The sequence below is a fragment of the Phoenix dactylifera genome, chromosome 16 (assembly GCF_009389715.1).
Source record: "Phoenix dactylifera cultivar Barhee BC4 chromosome 16, palm_55x_up_171113_PBpolish2nd_filt_p, whole genome shotgun sequence".
NCBI classification, from domain to species: domain Eukaryota; kingdom Viridiplantae; phylum Streptophyta; class Magnoliopsida; order Arecales; family Arecaceae; genus Phoenix; species Phoenix dactylifera.
In genome coordinates, this window is record NC_052407.1 from 11,333,631 (window position 1) to 11,356,247 (window position 22,617).

At 49.5% G+C, this 22,617-nt stretch overlaps 1 protein-coding gene across 1 annotated transcript; it reads left to right on the forward strand.

Annotated features, from left to right (window-relative positions):
* Positions 1-2,198: 2,198 nt before the first annotated feature.
* LOC103705718 (glycosyltransferase BC10-like) lies at positions 2,199-4,689 on the forward strand. Its single transcript, XM_008789542.4, has 2 exons — positions 2,199-3,677; positions 4,340-4,689. The coding sequence occupies exon 1, from the start codon at positions 2,528-2,530 to the stop codon at positions 3,608-3,610; it is 1,083 nt and encodes a 360-aa protein (XP_008787764.1). The 5' UTR covers positions 2,199-2,527; the 3' UTR covers positions 3,611-3,677; positions 4,340-4,689.
* Positions 4,690-22,617: the final 17,928 nt, after the last annotated feature.

Sequence of the window (22,617 nt, forward strand, 5' to 3'; positions counted from 1 at the left end):
GAAAGTTTAAGCTGATAGGATGCGATAGATTTATTTATATATTTTATATTTTTTTATAAAAAATAAATGGTAAAAGTGTGACCTATGATTTTGTTTCAACTGGTTTATTTTTATGTTCTTTGCATGCTGAACGGTTGGACCCATGGGTGAGAACACAAATGTAGTGTTTGGAATGTCCCTCGTCTTCTTTTTTTTGAACTTTCTATTTTTTATTAAATTATATTTTTTTTGAGATTTATGTATATTACATTTATATTTAATAATTCATAAAACTATTAGGAAAATTGTTTATTTCATGTGAAAAATTAAAATTGCTTTTAAATAAGAAAAAAATTGCTTAAATTTTTTTTCTGTTCCTGTTATATTATTTAAAATTATTTTAGTTATTTTTTAAAAACTTTCTAACTAAGTGTTTGATTTTATTTAAGATTAATGATTTGACTAATTTTTTGTTAAATTATGGACTTGAATAAAAATATAAATTTATTTTTTAAATTATTAGATATAAATTTAATTTATTTTTTATAATTTATTTATTTATTTATTATTATTTTAAGCAGCCGACAAAGGCTGCCACCCTGGCACCTGTCGGTGTGAGTGCGCGACTATTCTCGTATCTGAGTGCCCTGCTGTCGAATTTTGTATTTTCTCTGTTTGTTTCTATTATTTCAGATACTTTATATCTTCTATATAACTGTTGTCTACCTTTTGTTGTTTTAAAAATACTCAGCTTATCTTTTGTCGCTACTTGGAGAGAAGAAGATACAAAACTGGAGTGTATTTAGCAGAAGAAGCGTGAGTGCTGTAATCTCTTATCATACACGTCGTGTGGACTGGCTCGGTTGCATCACACAAAATTAAGGGAGATGATGGTAGATAGGGACAGTTTAAAGGGTATTTGGAATGAAGTCTACAACACGTATCCAGTGATTGAGAAGGTATTTGGATGCCTTTCAATGCCGTTCTTTCAATGCAAAATTGACTCGCTACTGGAGAATGAAATTTAGTTATCTCTTTGCTGCTTATTTTTTTTTTTTTTTGACTCTGTTGATCATATTCACATTAGATTGGCGTGCGCAAATATTATACCCACAAAAAAGAATGATAAGATGTTTATTTTGTGTTTTCAAGTGTTTTTTTTTATGAAAAGGCTTTTGTTTTGATAAATATCTTAAATCAAATTTGCTCATAGCATCGAGGATTTTGGCATACCGTTCTAATATATCTTTTATGGCCGTATATGAAGAGTATAAATGAGTGTTACTTGACTCCTTCAACTTTCTTTTTGTCTTGAGTCAATAATATATTTTATTAAGAACATTCATGTACGAGACATCATACTAATGATGGGTAGGTGGAAACTAAAATTTTTTAGATCATTTTTCTACCAAAAAATATATTTATAGCAATATTTTGTATAAAATAGTTAGAAGTATTGTATCTTGTGATGCCCATTAATTCGGTTTTCTATGTATGGGCATGGAAGGATGCCTGCCTCCTTGAAAAATTTATATAAAAAAAATCTAAATAATATGTGATCACTAAAAGCATGTTTAAGATTTTTTTTTTATTTTTTAAGAATTTTAGAAGCTCTAAAATAAAAATTTACTGGATAATGAGAGACAAATGCTTTATGCTATAAGCACCGTATAGCCCAATTATAACTTCTAATTTTTATAAATATTATTTATCAAATATATTTTTTAATATATTATTATAAAAATCCGCTGATAGCGATGCATTAAGCAATAATATTTTCCCTAACTCTGACCAATTTTTTTGGCTTTCATTCCTTCCTCTTCTTTTAATTCAGCAAAACAAAGATCCAAGCAACAACTTCAATGTATCTTCTTAAAACCATCCAGTTTTCAAGATCGCAAACCGTCCAAAAAATCGACATTTATTGTCCACTTGTATGTGTTTGTATATGTATGTGATTTCTTTGTCACTAATAAGTGCTAAGTTGTGCCGCTATAATAAGCTAAAAAATTAATTCAAAGCCTTTGGAGAGCTGGAGTTGCCATTGAATTCAATTATCCAAAATCAAAGAAATAATCTCCCACTTGTACATCATAACTGCAGTACACCGCCAGTCAGCGACGCTTTTACTCCATTTCATTCAAAAACGACAGTGATTAATTAAAAACAAAATAAGAAATAAAGAAAATGGGAAAAGGAACAAACAAATATAATCCAACTAGATACCTCCACCCTCATCCCTTCACTTCCGCTTCCCTTCACTCCCCTCCTCTTCCGCTCCCTCTCCGAACCCTAAAAGATCCAATTTTGATTCCAAAAATTCCCAAAAGATCCAATTTTGATTCCGAAAATCCACAAAAGATACAATTTTGATCCCAAAATCGAGAGACTCGATGGAAACGGAGAGATCCATGTCCTCCATTATCGATCTCTCCTCCGATCTCCGCTCTCCTTAAAGCACTAATCCCTACCGTTTCAATTTTTATCGGTTTTTCGAAGCTTTTGAGGCGGAGAAATTGCGATCGAGATCGAGAGATTTGGCCCAAAAATGCTCTCCAATTCGCCGTTTATTCTGTCGTTTCTTCTTTTGTTATCGCTTGCCCTCCTCTTCGTTCTTGGCCCCCGGATTCTGACCCCAAAGACGCTTCCGAGCATCCCGGATCCCGACGAGATCGACGATCTCGCCCTCTTCCGCCGCGCCACCCTATCCTCCGCGGGAGGCGGTGCGGGCGCTGGCGCCGGACTCCGCCGACGGCCGGCGTCGCCGCCCAAGATCGCGTTCCTCTTCCTCACCAACTCCGACCTCTTCTTCGCCCCCTTGTGGGAGAAGTTCTTCGCCGGCCACGGGCAGCTGATGAACGTCTACGTCCACGCCGACCCCGCCGCCCGCCTCCACCACACGCCGACGCCTTCTTTCCGCGGGCGGTTCATCCCGGCCAAGGCCACCCAGCGCGCCTCCCCGACCCTCATCTCCGCCGCCCGCCGCCTCCTCGCGGCGGCGCTCATCGACGACCCCGCCAACGCCTTCTTCGCCCTCATCTCCCAGCACTGCATCCCCCTCCACTCGTTCCGCTTCGTCTACCACGCACTCCTCGCCGACCCCGGCTCCTCCTCCCTCTCCTCCAGCGGCCGCCTCCGCCGCCGCCACCGCAGCTTCATCGAAATCCTCGCCAACACCTCCCTGCTCTGGGACCGCTACAACGCCCGCGGCAAGAACGTGATGCTGCCGGAGGTCCCTTTCGACCGCTTCCGCGTGGGCTCCCAATTCTTCATCCTCGCGCGGCGCCACGCCGTGCTCGTCGTCCGCGACCGTCGCCTCTGGAACAAGTTCCGCAATCCGTGCCTCAAATCCATGAAGGATTCCTGCTACCCGGAGGAGCATTACTTCCCTACCCTTCTCGACATGCAAGACCCCGATGGCTGCACTCGCTACACCCTCACTCGTGTCAATTGGACCGGCAGCGTCGGCGGCCACCCGCACACTTATCGCCCGCCGGAGGTCTCCGGCGATCTCATCCAGGAGCTGAGGAAGTCCAATTCCTCCTATTCCTACCTCTTCGCCCGCAAGTTCTCGCCCGACTGCCTCGATCCCCTGCTCGAGATCGCCGACACCGTCATCTTCCGAGATTAGTATCAAATTAGTCCTCTTGGTTGCCCAAATTATGCCGGGCGATCGATGCTGACACCAATGGAACGAGGTACGGACTATGGAGCCCATCCCCATTGTATCGCAAGATCGCCTCTTTCGGTTGTCTTGTGGTGGCTTGTCTAAAAGGAGAGCTTTTTCTTATCGTGTTGCAAGGCACTGCCATTGTCGGGTTTTCATGGAATATAGTAGCTGTTCACGAGAAAGAATTGTGTACATACAATATATCCTCTTCGTGATACCTTGCAGAAATATAGAGCATTAGATATGGTCACTCACTCCAAGATCTTTGTTTGGATTGTGTTGTATGTTAGATTTCTAGGGCTTCATGTTTTTAGGTCCACATTTCCCTGGATTCTTCTTATTATTCTCTTCATGTTCTAATCTTCTAGACCTGATTCAAAGGTCCACCCTTTGGGACTAATTTTGCTTCTAGGTGCAAGGAAAAAGGGAAGAAATCTTACCAGGGTTTAAGTTTGGTGATTGTGAGATACTAGGTAGTCCCACAAACTGACTTGTTTGCTGATTAACAGTTTTTAAGGATTGTGGATGCTTTTCTCTAATTTGCTACTGCTTCTGCAACCATAAAATGGAATGATCTCTATGCTTAGCTTTGTTTGGTATGTGCTGTTCGTTTGGGCATTGTTGAGCTGGTGAGTGTAAACAGGCAAGACTGAATGATGACTAGTTCTTTTCTTCTCTCATTTCCTGCAGGGTTTGATGAGAAAGTGAGAGGTACTAAGGCTGCTCCATCTCATCCTTTTCATCTGGGAACAGCATCTATCCCTCTCTGAGTCACAACTATTTTACTCCCATCTTCTTCTTCCACTCATCCAGACCTGGCAAGATGGGCTGATTAGAGAGTTAGGAGGAATTAAGTGAGGTTGTTAAGTGTGATTAGTAACAATGGAAAGCAACCATGCTTAGGCATTTAGCATTCCCATCCTATGTAATACACAAACTCAGTCCATCCAATATCAATACATATAGTGATTTTTATGGTCATGACAGTGTAGTTCTTTTCTCTCTCTTGCTGGTCCCTTGACTTAGTTTATATAAAGATTATGTGAAATCATGTAGTTTGGTGTAGGCAAAGTATATTCATTGAGTGAGGTCCTTTGCTTGGGAAAGAAATAAAGGTTTAGAGAAACCTTTATATGGTGCTTCTAGTCTTTTGGATCAGTGGATTCTGACCTGTCCTCTTTATATTTTCTTTTTTGTTTGTTGCTTCTTAATAAAGGTGTAGGTAAGGTGAAAGCGGCATCTTCTCCTCTCTCATCCTTTCCTTTGGTAAGGCCAATACTGGTACAACAGTCTATCTACTACCCTTACCTATCTATCTTCTATATTAGATTAGATTCTAGCGAGGCTCTCAAGCCCTAAGATCTCCATTAGTAGGGCGGGGCCCTTGGCTTCACTACAGGGTGCAGGAGTTGTGCTCTTTTTTCCCCCTCCGCTCTTGCTTTTTTGCTTTTGCTGGGCTTCCTTCCGTCCTTTTTTCGATCCGCTGGTTGGGACCGAAGAGCGACCGGACTTCGACTCAACCGGCATTGGGTGGGACCCAGCAGGGTTTTTTTTTTTAAGAAAAAAAGTTTGGTGGCATCCCTTCAACTTTTTTAGATTGCATTTATATCCCAAACTTTCAGATTTTTTCAATTAAACCCCAAAATTTAAGATTTGATTGTAATATGTATCTGCTAGGATCTATGAATATATGATTGTCGCATGCAATAAGTTCATATTTAAAATTTTATTAATAACCTTTTTATCTGGAGAAGAAGACAGGTTATGTTTTGGCTGGAACCACCAGTAAATTTTGAGGGCAAATTAGTTATTTCATTTATGCCGTTAATGGTGTTAGAGCTTGCATGGACGGGTAGCCTATACTGCAACCAATTCTTGAGTTTTGGGGTTTAATTAAAAAATTGAAAAGTTTTGGATGCAACCGCAGATCGCGAAAAGTTGAAGGGTTTAGTTGATTTTTTTCTTCTTTATTCTTCTGTTTTATTTTATTTTCTTAATGTTAAATAGGATTGGTGGGTCCACATCCTTCATAAGATTTGGGTCTTTTTGTATTAGGTTGGGGCCAAGGAGGCATGGGTCTTATTCTATGTAAGATGTGCTGCTTTTCTATTGATTATATACAGATTTAAGGCTGCAAATGGGTCGGGTTGACTCGTAACCCGATCTGACCTGCTTAGATTTGATTTGATTTGTTTTGAAGAATCTGTGCGGCCAAGTCGGGTTCTAAAATTGGATCCGTTCCATTTTTCGGGTCGGGTTGGATTTACTGAATTCGGACCCGGCCCGATCATTTGAAATTTGGGTAATTTTAGGTTTTCAATTCTACAAGCTGATCCGATCTAATCTGGATCTGTAAAATTATTTGTGCACATAAGCTGCAGCCCGTGGGGATGCAAACATAAGTTTTGAAGCTATTGATGGGTTGACCCATACCGGATCCGAATTTTTTGGATTAGGTTTGAGTTATACATGGATCTAATTAGGCCCGAATGATATGTTGGGTCAAAAATTGTAGCGGTGGACCCGACCCGATCGAAGAAAACATCTAGTGCAAAACCTAATTGAAGAAAAACAAAGCCATCTAACATAGATCATGAAGCAAAGCAAGCTAGAATCAATTATCTAATTGATTGTAATACCTTAGGGCTATAGACGAGATTAGAGGCCATGAACTCCTTGATTAGGGTGGAGGAGTATTGCACCATGTTGGGTCTGATCTGCAATTAGAAAAAAATGATCAGAGGTCACCAAAACATGTTTGATGCTTGTTATTTATGGAGAAGAAGTTGTCGAACTGCGTGGTTAGTATCATGCGATTTGCGGATGAGCAACTAAGCTCTTTACTAATCTATTAATCTGGACAGTTATGACATTCTTCTTAGGATGCATCGGGATCTTTCTTTTTTCTTATTTGCCAATCTAGACAGTTACAATATTCCTTTTCAGGCACGCCGGCATCGCGTTGAACTATAACCAATTGCGCTATTATCATGCTGATCATTCGAAGATTTGATCGATTGTTGATTCTGTGGGACATATGTCATCATCTGGTCTATGGGTTGAGCTATTAGAAGAGATTTTAGGAATGGTGAATCTGTTGCCAAATGCTCGGTGTGGAATTTTTTAAATTGGGCATTGTCAAATTGTCGATCGTTGTTAGTGATAAGGACCTAGAGGATTCCAAACTGACAGATTATGAATTTTTAGATGAAACTCTGAGCATTCTTCTTGGTGATTTGAGCTAAGGGTTCTGTTTTGACCCACTTTGTGAAGTAGTTAATGACGATGATGTGGAGTTTTCTTTGCTCGATGGCTTGCAAAAAAGAGCCAAGAATGTTCATTCCCCACTAGGCGAATGACCAAGAGGTGCCAATCGGATTTAACTCCATGACTAGTTGGTGTTGGACATTGGCATGTCTCTAGCACTGGATGCACTTACTTATGAACTGTGCAACATCCTTCTACAATGTCAACCAGTAATACCCCTGTATATAGTTTGCCGACGATCAGTATGTACCAAGTAACCTGATGTTTAAGTTTATGGGCCTTCTTCTAGTCAGTAAGGAGTGGATGATAGGATCTATCCAGCTCGGCTCGTCCTCTAATTAGAGTACCTAGTCATGAATTCTATCAATGTTGTATCTATCAAGCACTTCAAAATAAGTGGTTCTACTTAAGTCGGAGCATTTGAGCTAACTAGTTTGGATAGAACATTTACCTTCACATTTTCGTCCCAAGGTATCTGCTGAATTTTAAACTTGTCAAAAGTTGAGGAGATCTCCTTCACCTTTTGCAACAGTCGGGTCCCATGCTTCATACTCTCCTCGAACATGATTGACAACCAGGTGTGAATCATTACGGGTCCTAAGACGGGCTATCTCGACAGCTTGGGCTAATTTTAGCTTGGTGATTGGTGCCTCATACTCTACTTCATTATTGGAGGTCTTGAAATTGAACCTCAGGACATACTCGGCGATGACATCCTTGAGACTGGCTAGAATCAGCCAGCTCCACATCCACCTGCATTGGAGGACCCGTCAACGTGGAATTGTCTAGAAAGATTACACCTCTAACTTGTTTAAATCATGCTTGGCTTCGGTTTCTACTCTAACCTCAACTTCAGCTTCCACTCTGATCTTGGTGTCGGCTTCTTCCGGCACAGTGCATTCGACTATGAAGTCGGTAAGTGCCTGTGCCTTAATGGCAGACCTAGGTCGATAATTTATGTCAAATTCTCCTAGCTCAATGGTCCATTTGTCTAGGCGGTCAGAAGTTTCTAGTTTTTGTAATACCTGCCTCAATGACTGATCGGTGAAAGTATGGCCACAGTCTTTGTTCTCAAGTGATCAGGGTGTAGGCCACTTTCTTTATCCTCGGGTACCTTGTCTTGGTATCCTAGAGTAGTTGGCTCACATAGTAGACCGCTCTTCGATTCCCGTATTCTTCCCTGACAAGGATCGAGCTGATTGCTAGGGGAAGATGACCATTTAGAGATACAAGTTTTTTCTGCTCTCAAATTTACTTAGAAGTGGAGGTGATCTGAGGTACAACTTTAGTTAATCAAAGGCTACTTGGCATTCCTCAACCCATTCAAAACTTCTGGCATTCCTTAGGACCTTGAAGAAGGGGAAAATCTTTCTGCTAACCTTGACACAAAAAGGCTGAGAGAAGTCACCCGACTAGCAAATTGCTAGGCCTCTTTAATTATCCTCGGTGTTGCCATTTCTAATACTGCTCGGACCTTCACTAGTTTGATCTCGATCCCCCATTGGGTCACCATAAAATCCAGAAACTTTTCCGAGGTGACTCCAAACGTGCACTTGCTCAAATTGAGTTTTATACAATATTCCCTCATGGTCTAGAAGGCTTAGTATAGATTGGTAACATGATGTTTGGCTCTCTAGCTTTTTTCGAGCATTTCATCTACATATGCCTCCATATTTTAACTGATCTGTTGGTATGTAGCCTCAGTATTTTTCAATTCGAATGGCATCATCCAGTAACAATATAACTCTTTATCGGTGACAAATTCTATTTGTTGCTGGAAATTGGACCCAGGGGCAATCTTCGGTCGAGGAGAGGGAGCGACTGTTAGTCCTCACGGCGGGGCGGCGGTCTGTCGGCGGGCGGCGTCCTGCGTCCGGGGCGGTCGGAGAGAAGGAACAGCAGGTCCTCGCAGCGGGGCGGCGATCCGTTGGCTGGCGGCGTCCTCCGTCCGGGTGCCTGCACACGAACCGGTGGCCGGGTTCTCCGGCGCCGGCCCTCCGACGCTCAAGTCAGGGAGGGGGCAAATAGTGGGGAGAAGGAGATAAACAGTGATTTTTGGGTGTATGAATGTTCCAATCCCCTCTTGAGAGGCCAAGGCTCCCTTTTATATGCGGGGGTCGGTTTACCTGTGATGTAACAGGGCGAGGCCGTAGTACGGCTTGGCATGTTGTTCAGGTCGGCGCTCGGTCAGGCGAATCATTGCGCTGATGTCGGCGGTATGGCCGAGATCAGAGACTTATCATAGTCGACTAGACCCTGCTGGATCGATTTGCCGTGGAGAGCTGGGGATCCGTAGATGTCAGGAGCCATGCGCATTTGTGGAGTAAGTCGGAGATCCGCATTAATGGTGGAGTAAGCCGGAGATCCGCATTTATTGTTGAGTGTGCCGGAAGATTACAGCGGCCATGCGCAATAAATGCCGGAGGGGTGTTAGAGTACGGTCCTCGGACATCGGGGTTTCTCTTAGGTCGGAGGTTTCGGGGTCGGTCGTCTTGTGGCCGAGCGTTCCGAGGTCGGACGCTGACTTCGGCTGTCCGGGGTCGGAGGTTGTACGGCTTCTTAGGGGCATTTATGTCATTTGGGGGGAAACTTTATTCCCCCCAACACTACCCCCTGACTTCCGAGTTCGAGCGGCTTGTGGGGCTCGGACGTGGGAAGTAAAGTCTGTCACTAAGGTTGGGGGGAAGGTCTCGCCCGCCCCCTTGTGCTTTCCGGAGCTTTCATGGTGAGATATGTGCCCTTTGGCGTCTCGAGGCTGCTTTATCCGGTGAGCTAATGATGGAGCTCGTATCATCATGCTTCTCGAATCGCCAGGATCATTTTACGGCGGATTAATGATGGGGGACCTCGAGCTCGTCGAGGCGGTGTCTCGATTCCGTAATCGACGTTTCTGGCTCATTAATGAGTGTGCCGTTACGGGGTTTGAAACGGACACGCGGCGCGACCCGAGGTCGGACGCTTTCGATTTCATGTTACTGGATCATAATTCCGAAGAAGTGGAGGCCTCATCGGGGCTCCACGTGTCCCAGATCTTATTAAACGAGGGGAGCGGGGGTTACGTCCGCTCGTTCCTCAAGACGATTTGATTCTGTGGACCCATGATGAGGCCCCAAGATCGGCTCCGGCAGCCGAGATCGACGCTGTCCCGGAGGCGGCGCCCGAAGCTCTTGCTCCCGGCCCCGAGCCTGTTCCGGAGGAAGATCATGAGGTCATCAATGTGCCGGATGACCCCCCGGATGTGGCTCCCGCCGCTTAGGACTTAAGCATATTTTTCTTTTCTTTTTCATTGTATCCGGGGTCGGCCCTTGAGTGGCCGACTTCCAATTTTGTAATTGGCCTTCCGGCCCTTTGTTAATGAAGAAATGTTTTTGTCATTCTGTGTTCATCTTTCCCTCTGTTGTCGTGGATGAGGCTAGAACCTTAGCTAACCGCATCGACGACCTCTAACTTCGTATTTTAATCTTTGGGCTGCTTAACGAAGCTGCCCTTTTCCCTGGCTATATCTTAGCCTTCTCGGATTCCAGTCGTCTCGACCAAAGGGAGCTCCGAGCTTAGGTTTCTAGAAAATTTCTCTAAGTCCTATAACTCGGATCTTAGAGTCGTGGGAGTTGCCACGTTTGGCCTTTAGGAAAATCTTAAGGCACCGAGGTCGGGCCTTAGCCCTTCAAGTGGGACCGGAATAGGTCTATTCGTGCCGCTATTCGGGGAGTTTAGTCGGGTTTCCGAACTCAATTCCGAACCTCTCATAGGGAGCGCGGGCTAATAAACAAGTTATTGCCGAAGGTTTTCATAGTTATCGTTCTCGGACCCTGCCGAGATTTCGGTGAACAAGGCTGGGATTCCCAAAGATTGCCTTGGTATCTGTGCTTGGCTGGTACATTCGTGGCCGGGACCACTTTCTCAGCTGGACGTCGGAGTTTACTTAGAAGAGCCGAGTTGGGCCCTACTTTATGAAGCCTTAGTACGGATTGCGGAGACTTGACGAACAGAGCAGGCATGATGAAGTTGGGAGGTCGGTCTTAAGCCGACCCAGCGAAGAAGCCCGGCTTTGGGGCAAAATAAGACTCCAACATTGGACGAGATCCCGCTCGGCAATATGTAGATAAAATTTGATAAGGAGGGCGTCTAGTTGGGTGTACCTCTTGCATTCTCGGGGTCATGCTTCGCATGGTGGAGTAGGTCGCTTCCCTTCCTCGTCGATTTCCGGAGTCATTTTTGACTTGTAAAAGGGGCTCGGGCTTCCCATGGACCCGGCGACTCCTGCCGGAGTTGAGAGGATCTGGGGAGGCTCTGTTGATTTGTAGCCCTTTTTGAGATCGAGGGGGCTTAAGACCCTATGGTCGGACCTCGGAGCGCCTCAACCTTGGTCGAGGGATCCCACGTCAGGTCGGCGGGTTCGTGGACGCTTTGCTGACCTGTGATACCTCCCGAGGTCGAGGGAGTCTGGTTCTCTACGGTCGACCCTCGGGGCATCCCGACCTTAGTCGAGGGATCGTTCGTCAGGTCGGCTGGTCTGGGCACGCTCTACCGACCGGCGACGCTTCCCGAGGTCGAGGGAGTCTGGTTCTTTACGGTCGACCCTCGGGGCATCCCGACCTTAGTCGAGGGATCGCTCGCTTCGGGGATCGGGGATCGTCGACCGCTCCCGGGGGTCCACTTTGTGGCGCCCCGGGTGGAGCCACCCTTTCCACCCCTCACGGCGCCTTCCCGAGGTCGAGGGAGTCTGGTTCTCTACGGTCGACCCTCGGGGCATCCCGACCTTAGTCGAGGGATCGTTCGTCAGGTCGGCTGGTCTGGGCACGCTCTATCGACCGGCGACGCTTCCCGAGGTCGAGGGAGTCTGGTTCTCTACGGTCGACCCTCGGGGCATCCCGACCTTGGTCGAGGGATCGCTCGCTTCGGGGATCGGGGATCGTCGACCGCTCCCGGGGGTCCACTTTGTGGCGCCCCGGGTGGAGCCACCCTTTCTACCCCTCACGGCGCCTTCCCGAGGTCGAGGGAGTCTGGTTCTCTACGGTCGACCCTCGGGGCATCCCGACCTTAGTCGAGGGATCGTTCGTCAGGTCGGCTGGTCTGGGCACGCTCTACCGACCGGCGACGCTTTCCGAGGTCGAGGGAGTCTGGTTCTCTATGGTCGACCCTCGGGGCATCCCGACCTTAGTCGAGGGATCGCTCGCTTCGGGGATCGGGGATCGTCGACCGCTCCCGGGGGTCCACTTTGTGGCGCCCCGGGTGGAGCCACCCTTTCCACCCCTCACGGCGCCTTCCCGAGGTCGAGGGAGTCTGGTTCTCTACGGTCGACCCTCGGGGCATCCCGACCTTAGTCGAGGGATCGCTCGCTTCGGGGATCGGGGATCGTCGACCGCTCCCGGGGGTCCACTTTGTGGCGCCCCGGGTGGAGCCACCCTTTCCACCCCTCACGGTGCCTTCCCGAGGTCGAGGGAGTCTGGTTCTCTACGGTCGACCCTCGGGGCATCCCGACCTTAGTCGAGGGATCGTTCATCAGGTCGGCTGGTCTGGGCACGCTCTACCGACCGGCGATGCTTCCCGAGGTCGAGGGAGTCTGGTTCTCTACGGTCGACCCTCGGGGCATCCCGACCTTGGTCGAGGGATCGCTCGCTTCGGGGATCGGGGATCGTCGACCGCTCCCGGGGGTCCACTTTGTGGCGCCCCGGGTGGAGCCACCCTTTCCACCCCTCACGGCACCTTCCCGAGGTCGAGGGAGTCTGGTTCTCTATGGTCGACCCTCGGGGCATCCCGACCTTAGTCGAGGGATCGCTCGCTTCGGGGATCGGGGATCGTCGACCGCTCCCGGGGGTCCACTTTGTGGCGCCCCGGGTGGAGCCACCCTTTCCACCCCTCACGGCGCCTTCCCGAGGTCGAGGGAGTCTGGTTCTCTACGGTCGACCCTCGGGGCATCCCGACCTTAGTCGAGGAGGCGCTACGGGGGCCGCGAAGGTACTACCCCGTTGTTGGTGTTGAGCGCCACGGGGGACTGCGAAGGTACTACCCCGTCTTCCCGAAGTGTCGAGGAGTCTGGGCACGCACTGTCGACATTCGGGGCATCTCGACCTTAGTCGAGGAATCTTGCACCAGTCGACGTTTCACCGTCCTGCGATTCTTCCCGAAGTCGAGGGAGTTTGGGACTCTACGGTCGAGCCCGAGGCATCCCGATTTTGGCCGGGGAATCTGAGGATCACAGACGACCCAATATTAGAAGAGGATTACAGTCATCAAAATGAGAGAAATATTTGCAGAAAAAGGAGCTGAGTCCATTATCCTGATTATCTTGAACCCCTTGGGGTCTCACTGGTAGTACATTCGTAAATTCTCGGAGTTCCAGCTTCGTGGGATCAGAGTCCCTTCCAGGGACTTCAATTTGTACGCCCCTGGCCGTTGTACCCGGGCGATTTGATACGGTCCTTCCCAGTTTGGGGCGAGCTTTCCTTGCTCGGTTGGTTGAGAAGCCTCGGCTTTCCTGAGGACGAGGTCCCCTACTTTGAAGAGCTTGGGCTTAACTCTGGAGTTGTAGTATTGGGCCGTTCGCTGTTGATATCTCGCCATGCGCACCCGGGCGACCTCTCTTGTCTCTTCGACGAGGTCCAAATTGCTCCTGAGCTGGGAGGAATTGGTATCGGGGTCGTAATGCTCCACCCTCGGAGAAGGCAAGCCGATCTCCAATGGGATGACGGCCTCAGTGCCGTATGCTAGGTTGAAGGGGGTCTCTCCCGTGGGCAGTCGGAACGTGGTCCGGTACGCCCAAAGGACATTGTACAAGTCCTCGACCCACTGTCCTTTGGACCGATCAAGCCTAGCTTTGAGTCCCTGCAAAATAGTTCGGTTAGTTACCTCAGTTTCCCCGTTTGTCTGGGGATGGGCAACCGAGGTGAAGCGATGATCAATGCCGAGCTCAGAGCAAAACTCCCTGAAATGAACATTGTCAAATTGTCGACCATTGTCAGATATAAGGATACGGGGTAGTCCGAATCGGCAGATTATAGACTTCCACATGAAGTCCCGCATCTTTTGCTCGGTGATCCGGGCAACAGGTTCGGCCTCGACCCATTTGGTGAAGTAGTCGATGGAGACGACCAGGAACTTTCTCTGTCCGGTGGCCAGGGGAAAGGGCCCCAGGATGTCGATCCCCCATTGGGCAAACGGCCAGGGGGCGATGATGGAGGTCAGCAGAGCTGAAGGTCGGCGCTGGATATTGGCGTTTCGTTGGCACCGATCGCACTTGCAGACGAAATCTGTTGCGTCCTTCTGGAGTGTGGGCCAGTAGTATCCCTGCCGCAGGATCTTATGGGCCAAGGCTCGACCCCCCAGGTGATTTCCGCAGATCCCTTCATGGACCTCTCGGAGGGCGTAGTCCGCCTCGGAGGGGCGGAGGCATCTGAGAAGGGGAGAAGTAAATGATTGTCGATAGAGTTTATTCTCGTACAAGACATACCGGGGAGCCTGGCACTTGATTCGGCGAGCCTCCGTCTCGTCATGAGGTAGAGTTCCGTCCTGAAGATAGCAGACGAGCCCGTCGATCCAGCTTGGCTCGGAGTCAATGCACATAGTGGGCTCGGGTTCCTCCGTGCTGGGGACCCGAAGATACTCGAGCGCTGTTCCCTTGGGAAGCTCGCTCATGCGGGAGGTGGCCAGTTTGGATAGCTGGTCTGCCCTGAGGTTTTCCGCTCTGGGAATATACTGAATATTGAAAGAATTCAGGGCAGATGTGAGTTCCCGCACCTTTTGGAGATACTTTTGCATGGATGGCTCTTTAGCTTCAAAATCTCCTTGGACCTGATTCACCACCAGCTGGGAGTCGCTGAAGGCCGTCAGGTCTCCCACTTTTAGTTCTTTCGCCAGCTTGAGCCCGGCGATGAGAGCCTCATACTCGGCCTCATTGTTCGAGGCCGGGAACTCGAGGCGCAGAGCTTGCTCGGCCACCACTCCATCTGGACTGGTGAGGATAAGTCCGGCCCCGCTGCCCCCCGGGGTCGAAGACCCATCCGAGTGCAGGACCCATGGCTGCTTCGGGGTCTCCTCCACGGACTCAGATGGCGGCTCGGGGTCGTCCGGAAGGGTGCACTCCACGATGAAGTCGGCGAGTATCTGAGCTTTGACAGCCGGCCTGGGCCGATATTCTAGGTCGAATTCCCCGAGCTCGACCGCCCATTTGGCGATCCTCCCCGCACGATCCGACCTCTGCAATACCTGCTTCATAGGCTGGTCGGTTAATATAGCTATCGTGTGGGCTTGGAAGTAAGGCCTGAGTCTCCGAGCCGAGATGATGAGAGCGAAGATGGTCTTCTCAAGTTTAGAATATCGGGTCTCAGCATCCCTGAGGACCCGGCTGGTGTAATAGACCGGCTTTTGGAGCTTGTCTTCTCCCCGGACGAGGACCGAGCTTACTGCAGCTGGGGAGACGGCCAGATATAAGTAAAGAATTTCGCCCTTCTGGGGCTTGGTGAGCAGCGGGGGAGAGGCCAGAAGGCTCCGAAGCTCTTCAAAGGCTTGCTGGCATTCTTCTGTCCACCGGAAGTCTTTCGGCCGTTTGAGGCTCTTGAAGAAGGGGAGGCAACGCTCGGCTGATCGAGAAACAAACCTTCCCAGGGCGGCTACCCGCCCCGCGAGCCGCTGCACCTCCTTAACTGTCTTTGGAGGCGACATCTCTTGCAGTGCCCGGATTTTCTCCGGGTTGGCTTCAATTCCGCGTTGGGTCACTATGAAACCCAGGAACTTGCCCGAGGTGACTCCGAACGCGCACTTCGCCGGATTGAGTTTCATTTGGTATTTTCTGAGCTTGGCGAATGTCTCGTTGAGATCGGCTATGTGGTGTTCCGCCGCTTGGCTCTTTACCAGCATGTCGTCCACATAGACTTCCATGTTCCGGCCGATCTGGTCTTTAAAGATTTGGCTGACCAGTCTCTGATAGGTGGCCCCAGCGTTTTTCAGGCCAAAGGGCATCACCTTGTAGCAGTAGGTGCCCTTGTCAGTGATGAAGGCCGTCTTCTCCTCGTCTTCTGGCGCCATTCGGATTTAGTTGTATCCTGAAAAGGCGTCCATAAAAGTTAGCAGTTGGTGTCCTGAAGTGGAGTCGACGAGCTGGTCGATGCTCGGAAGAGGGAAGCTGTCTTTTGGGCAGGCCTTGTTCAGGTCGGTGTAGTCTACGCACATACGCCATTTTCCGTTGGCCTTCTTTACGAGGACTACGTTGGCGAGCCAATCCGGGTAGGAGACCTCCCGGATGAAGCCGGCTCCGAGGAGTTTGTCCACCTCCTCGGCCGCAGCTCGTTGTCGCTCAGGGGCGGAGCCTCTTTTCTTCTGCTTTACGAGCCTGCTGGTTGGCCTCACCTGGAGTCGGTGGACCATGACCTCGGGGTCAATTCCTGGCACGTCCGCGGGCGACCAGGCGAAGACGTCAGCGTTGTCCCGCAGGAAGCTGACGAGGCGATTCCTCTCATGGGCGCCGAGGCCGGAGCCAACCTGCACGGTTAGCTCGGAAAAATTTTCTTGTAGTGGGATTTGAATAAGGAGCTCACCGGGCTCTACTTGCTTCTTCCAGAGGGTGTCCCTCGCATCGAGGGTTTCTATGGGCAGTGAAGGGCCCATCGGGCGGTCTGGTGCCTCGGCTGGTTGCTTTACTGTGTGGGCCGCCATGTAGCATTGCTTGGCGACCAGTTGGTCTCCACGGACCTCGCCCACTCCTTGGCTGGTGGGGAACCGCATGAGCAAATGGCGAGTTGAAACCACGGCTCGAAGGGCGTTTAACCCTGGGCGCCCAAGGATGGCGTTGTAGACCGAGGGCAAACGGACCACCAGGAAGTCCATCCTCACAGTGCTCTCCCGGGGGGCGAGGCCAACTGTGACAAGGAAGCTAGCCTCACCTTCAACCGGGACCGCATCTCCGGTAAACCCGACCAGCGGGGCATTGATTCTCCGGAGGTGTCCTTCTGTCAACCCCATTTTTTGGTAGGCATGGTAGTACAAAATGTTGGCTGAGCTTCCATTGTCAACTAGGACACGCTTTACATCAAACCTATTTACAATCATTGAGATGACCACAGCGTCATCGTGAGGGGTCTCGACCCCTTCTAAGTCCTCGTCCGAGAACGAGATGACTTCATCAGTGCGTGGGCGCTTCGGGGGTGCTCCCTAGGCGGCTGTTCCTGCCGAGGTCCGCCCAATCATGTTGATGGTGCCGGCGATAGGCCTGTTGCCGCCAGGATTTTCGGTTGGTGCGACATCCTCCGCCGGCCTCCTTTCCTCATGTCGGTTCCTCACGAACCGGTTGAGTACTCCCCGTCTGATGAGCGCTTCTATCTCGTCCCGGAGTTGGAAGCAGTCCTCCGTGTCGTGCCCGCGATCTCGGTGGAAGCGGCAGTACTTCCTGGAATTTTGGGGAAATCCCGTGTCTCGCATAGGAGGCGGGGGTCGGAAGAAGTCCCGACCCTCAATTTCCATCAGGATCTCGGCCCGAGGAGCATTGACGGGTGTATAGTTCTCGTACCTCGCCTGGTACGTCCGGGGCCGTGGTGGAGACCTCGGACGAGGAGGTGTCCTCTGCTAAGGTCGCCCCTGCTGACGGGGCGGGCTCCTCAGTCTGGGGAGATTCTTCTCTCGGCGGGGAGACCGGCTCCTTTGTCGACCGCGCTCCTCGCGGCGCTTCTTCCGCTTCTTCGAGGTGGGCTCAATTGCCCCCCGCCTGGAGGCGACTGCCTCCTCGGCCTTGGCGTACTTCCGGACTCGGGCCAGCATTTCGGTGAAGTCGGCCGGGAAGCTCTTCTCGATGGAGAAGAGGAATCGGTAGGAGCGGACCCCAGTCTTCAGAGCCGACATGGCTATCGACTGGTCTAGCTCGCGAACCTCCCATGTGGCGGTGGTAAAGCGGTCCAGGTACTCTTTGAGGGACTCCCCCTCCTTCTGCTTGATGTCCAAGAGGGAGTCTGATGTCCGTCGCTGGCGCCGGCTGGCAGCAAAGTTAGTGGCGAACTGCCTGCCGAGCTGCTCAAAAGAGGACACCGTGTTCGGCTTCAGACCAGAGAACCAAAGCCGAGCGGTCCCTCGGAGGGTCGCTGGGAAGGCCTTGCAGAGTATGGCCTCCGAGGACCCTTGTAGGGCCATGAGGGCCCGATAACTCTCCAAGTGGTCGAGGGGGTCGGTGATTCCGCTGTAGGGCTCCACCTGGGGCATTTTGAACCTCGCGGGAACTGGCTCGTCCTCGATCTGGCGGGAGAAGGGGGACTTGGTAGTGAACTCAAAGTCCCCTTCCTGTCTTGCCTTCTTGCTGTGGAGTGCCGCAATCTGGCGCTCCAGATGCTCGACTTTTCGGTCGAGCTCCCCCACCCGTGGGATTGTCGCTGTGGTATGCGCCAGCTCACGGTGATCCGGGGCTGACTCCGCCTCAGAAAGTTGGGGTCTCCGGTCGAAACCTTCTCCCGGTAACTCTCTCCGGGGAGAAGCTCGTTCTCCATTGTTGGCTCTGGAGGAGCCATGCAAATTTTGGCTGGGGAGAACCGAGCCGTTGGGGAGACACTCCGGCGGGGCCTGGGCCTGCGAGGGAAGTGCCGGTAAAGCCTCCACGCGCCGCAGGCCCTGAACGGCGGCGGCCAGGGCCTGGACTTGCTGTGCCAGGGCATTGAACTGTTCCGGCTGGACCTGAGGAGCTGGGTCAGCCGGAGTTGGAGAATTCTGGACGGAGTGTCCAGGACTTTGCGGGGGACGCCGGGAGACGTTAGAGGCTCCCTTACTTCTCAACTTCATGACTGCTACTCGGTCCCTTCCTCTAGCGCCAACTGTTGCTGGAAATTGGACCCGGGGGCAATCTTCGGTCTAGGAGAGGGAGCGACTGTTAGTCCTCACAGCGGGGCGGCGGTCTGTCGGCGGGCGGCGTCCTGCGTCCGGGGCGGTCGGAGAGAAGGAACAGCAGGTCCTCGCAGCGGGGCGGCGATCCGTTGGCTGGCGGCGTCCTCCGTTCGGGTGCCTGCACACGAACCGGTGGCCGGGTTCTCCGGCGCCGGCCCTCCGACGCTCAAGTCAGGGAGGGGGCAAATAGTAGGGAGAAGGAGATAAACAGTGATTTTTGGGTGTATGAATGTTCCAATCCCCTCTTGAGAGGCCAAGGCTCCCTTTTATATGCGGGGGTCGGTTTACCTGTGATGTAACAGGGCGAGGCCGTAGTACGGCTTGGCATGTTGTTCAGGTCGGCGCTCGGTCAGGCGAATCATTGCGCTGATGTCGGCGGTATGGCCGAGATCAGAGACTTATCATAGTCGACTAGACCCTGCTGGGTCGATTTGCCGTGGAGAGCTGGGGATCCGTAGATGTCAGGAGCCATGCGCATTTGTGGAGTAAGTCGGAGATCCGCATTTATTATGGAGTAAGCCGGAGATCCGCATTTATTGTTGAGTGTGCCGGAAGATTACAGCGGCCATGCGCAATAAATGCCGGAGGGGTGTTAGAGTACGGTCCTCGGACATCGGGGTTTCTCTTAGGTCGGAGGTTTCGGGGTCGGTCGTCTTGTGGCCGAGCGTTCCGAGGTCGGACGCTGACTTCGGCTGTCCGGGGTCGGAGGTTGTACGGCTTCTTAGGGGCATTTATGTCATTTGGGGGAACTTTATTCCCCCCAACACTATTTTTTCCTCATCCTCTGGGTACATCATGATCTGATTGTATCCCAAGAATGCATCCATAATCCTAAGGTGTTGGTTGCCCGATGTAGTATCAACAAGTTGGTCAATTCTTGGTGGTGAAAAATTGTCCTTCAGACAGACCTTATTAAGATCGGTGAAGTCAAAGCAGACTCTCCAATACCCACTAGCCTTCTTAACAAGCACCACATTAACTATCTATTCTGGGGTAGTCGACTTCACAGATGATCTCGGCCTCAAGGAGTTTGCCAATGCCTTTGTCGATATCCTGTTGCCATTTAGGGGCCAAGCTCCCATTTTTATGCCATATCGATCGATGTTTAGGGTCTATATTTAGCCAGCGCATCACAATAGAAGGATCTATACCTAGTATGTCAGTAGTTAACTAGGCGAACATATCGGTGTTGGAGCAGAGCAACTTGATGAGTTTGTCCTTTATGTCTTCATCGAGCAACGAGCCAATATGGACAGCTTGGTTATCTCCTTCACCAAAATGCTAGATGAAGGTGAGCTCCTCAGTGGGTTCCCCGTGTTGCTGCTTCTGTTCTTGTCGAATGTCCAAACTTCAATGGGCAATGTTTCCAGGGGCTTGGAATTCCTTCTGAGGGTAGCTATGTATTACTGCCGAGCTACCACTTGATCGCCTCTGACTTCGCCGACCCCATTGTTGGTAGGAAATCTCATAATGAGGTGTTAAGTAGATACCACAGCTCACATCGTATTTAAGCCATGCTGATCAAGAATGGCATTATGCATTGAGGGAATCTTGATGACTAGGAAGTCTAGCATGATAGTCACATGTCGAGGTTCTCGGCTTGGTCTGATCGGAAGGATAATTACTCCCTCCACAAGTATAGGGTCTCTAGATAAACCGATTAAAGGAGAGTCAATTTTTCATAATTCATTGTTGGTGGGTTTATTTTCTGGAATGCCTTATAAAATAAGATATATGCAGAGTTTTCATTATCTATTAAAACTCTTCTTACATCATAGTTCGCTACAATAACATATATTATAATTGAATCATTATGTGAGGTTTGCACCCCTTTTAGATCGGCATCTGAGAAAGATATGACCTCCTTGGCTTATGGTCTCTTTGAGGCTAGATCTCCCACTCATGCATATCTTTCGGGCTGATGAGCTTGACCTTCCTACTGCAGGCCCACCTGAAATAGTATTGATAACTTTTGCAGTGGGTCGGTGGTTTTCCAGCTTCTCGAAGAAGTGTCTGTCCTGTCGTGCTCCTTCTTCTCATATTCTTCAATGTCATGGCCATGATCTTTGTGAAATCGATAATATTTCTTGAGGTTCCGGCAACTAGGAGGGAGCTTCATCTTCTTTGGCCATTGCAAATACTCTCCGCATTCTATCTCCATCAGAATCTGGGCCCTGGACGTGTTGAGAGGAGTATACCTCTTGAATCTTGAAGGTGTGCTCCTTAGACGTTGGTAGCTCTCCCTCTCATATCAGAGCCCCTTTTTTAGACCTTCTCTTTCTTCTTGGCCCTTTCCTTTTCCATTTCCACCTTTATTTACCTCCCTCTGATCTGCCATGGCCTCCTCGACCCTGTTGTATTTTTCAGCTTGAGACAATAGTTCAACCAAATCTTTGGAAGTTTTCTTCCCTAAGGAGAAGTAGAAATAGAAAGATTTTAACCTATTCCTTATTGCCAACATTGCAATCTTCTAGTCTAAGTTATGGATCTCTAGCATCTCCATATTGAGGTGGTTAATATAACTTTTGAGGGACTCATTTTCCCCTGCTTCATAGGAAACAGATTAGTGGTATCCTTCTTCTACCTCTGACTGCTCACAAAATGAGTCATGAACTAACGATTGAGCTAATCAAAAGAATAAAGGGATCCTAGTCGAAGACCAAAATACTAGAGGCAAGCCGCTTTCTTTAGGGTGGATGGAAAATCTCGGCATAAAACTGCATCAGTTGCTGCTTGTAATATCATGAGAGCCTTGAAGGTCTCAAGGAGGTCCATCAGGTCTAATGTGCCATTATGCACCTTAAACTAGGGCATCTTAAATCTCCATGGCAATGGTTTCTCCATAATGTGCCATTATGGTGGGTTTGTCATTATCTCCAGATCTTCTCTTTGGTTGGCCTACCTTTCTCTTAGGGTCTCGATTTTGTTATTTATTTTCCCAATCTTTTGATCGAGTTCTGCTTTTCTTTTGGAGAGCCTCTCTAGCTGGGGTAATTTTGAATCTCTCAGGCTATAGCCCATCTCAGAATGAGCACCAAGGCCATCATGTCCTCAATGTTGGTTGAAGTTTTTGGGATGAGGGGCAGTGTGCTATGCTAGGCTATCCTGGCGATCTGGTTGTGCAGCAACAGGTTTTTGGTTTGAGCTCTACATACTTCGGACTACCTTTGTCAAAGTTAGTACTTATTCCATAAGCAGATTGAACTAGTCGGCAATTACTATCTTAGGAGCTGGCTGTAGAGCTTGAGATCGTTGAGGGCTAGGTTGGGTGTCATTAGACTCCTGTTGGGTTTGGTTGGTGAACTGGTGATTTTTTTTTCTAGACTTCATCTCTCTTAAATCTCCAAGAAAACCTCAAAAGAAGAGGGTCATTCCTCTAGTGCCAATCCATTGTCGCTCAAAACTTGATATGATGGTTGACAAGCTGACGAGTGATGCTGCTTTGCTCGGTTGGGCCGGAGGAGCATTGCTCCCCCGATGCCTAAGTTATGCAGAGTTTCGAGAGAAAACAGGAGAGATGAATGAGAGATGGAAGAATGAAATCATAGGGTCCAGATTTCTCATACCTAAGGGTTTGTGCCTAGTAATTTATAGAGGAGAGGGTGCCGATTTGCATGGTTAGGATTACGTGATTTGCAGACGAGCAGCGAACTTCTTTCTTTATCTATTGATCTAGATGGTTACAACATTTCTCTTCGGGAGTGCCGAAATTAGACTTTTTTTAATTCATCGATCTAGGTGTTTACAATATTCCTTTTTGGACATGACGTGATTATACCGAGGTGTAATCGATTGCACTATTATTATTGATTTTGTGGGACATATGTGGTCGTCTAGCGGCTGAG

Excerpts from the sequence above, each read along its gene's own strand:
- LOC103705718 (XM_008789542.4), top strand. The coding sequence starts at position 2,528 with ATGCTCTCCAATTCGCCGTTTATTCTGTCGTTTCTTCTTTTGTTATCG.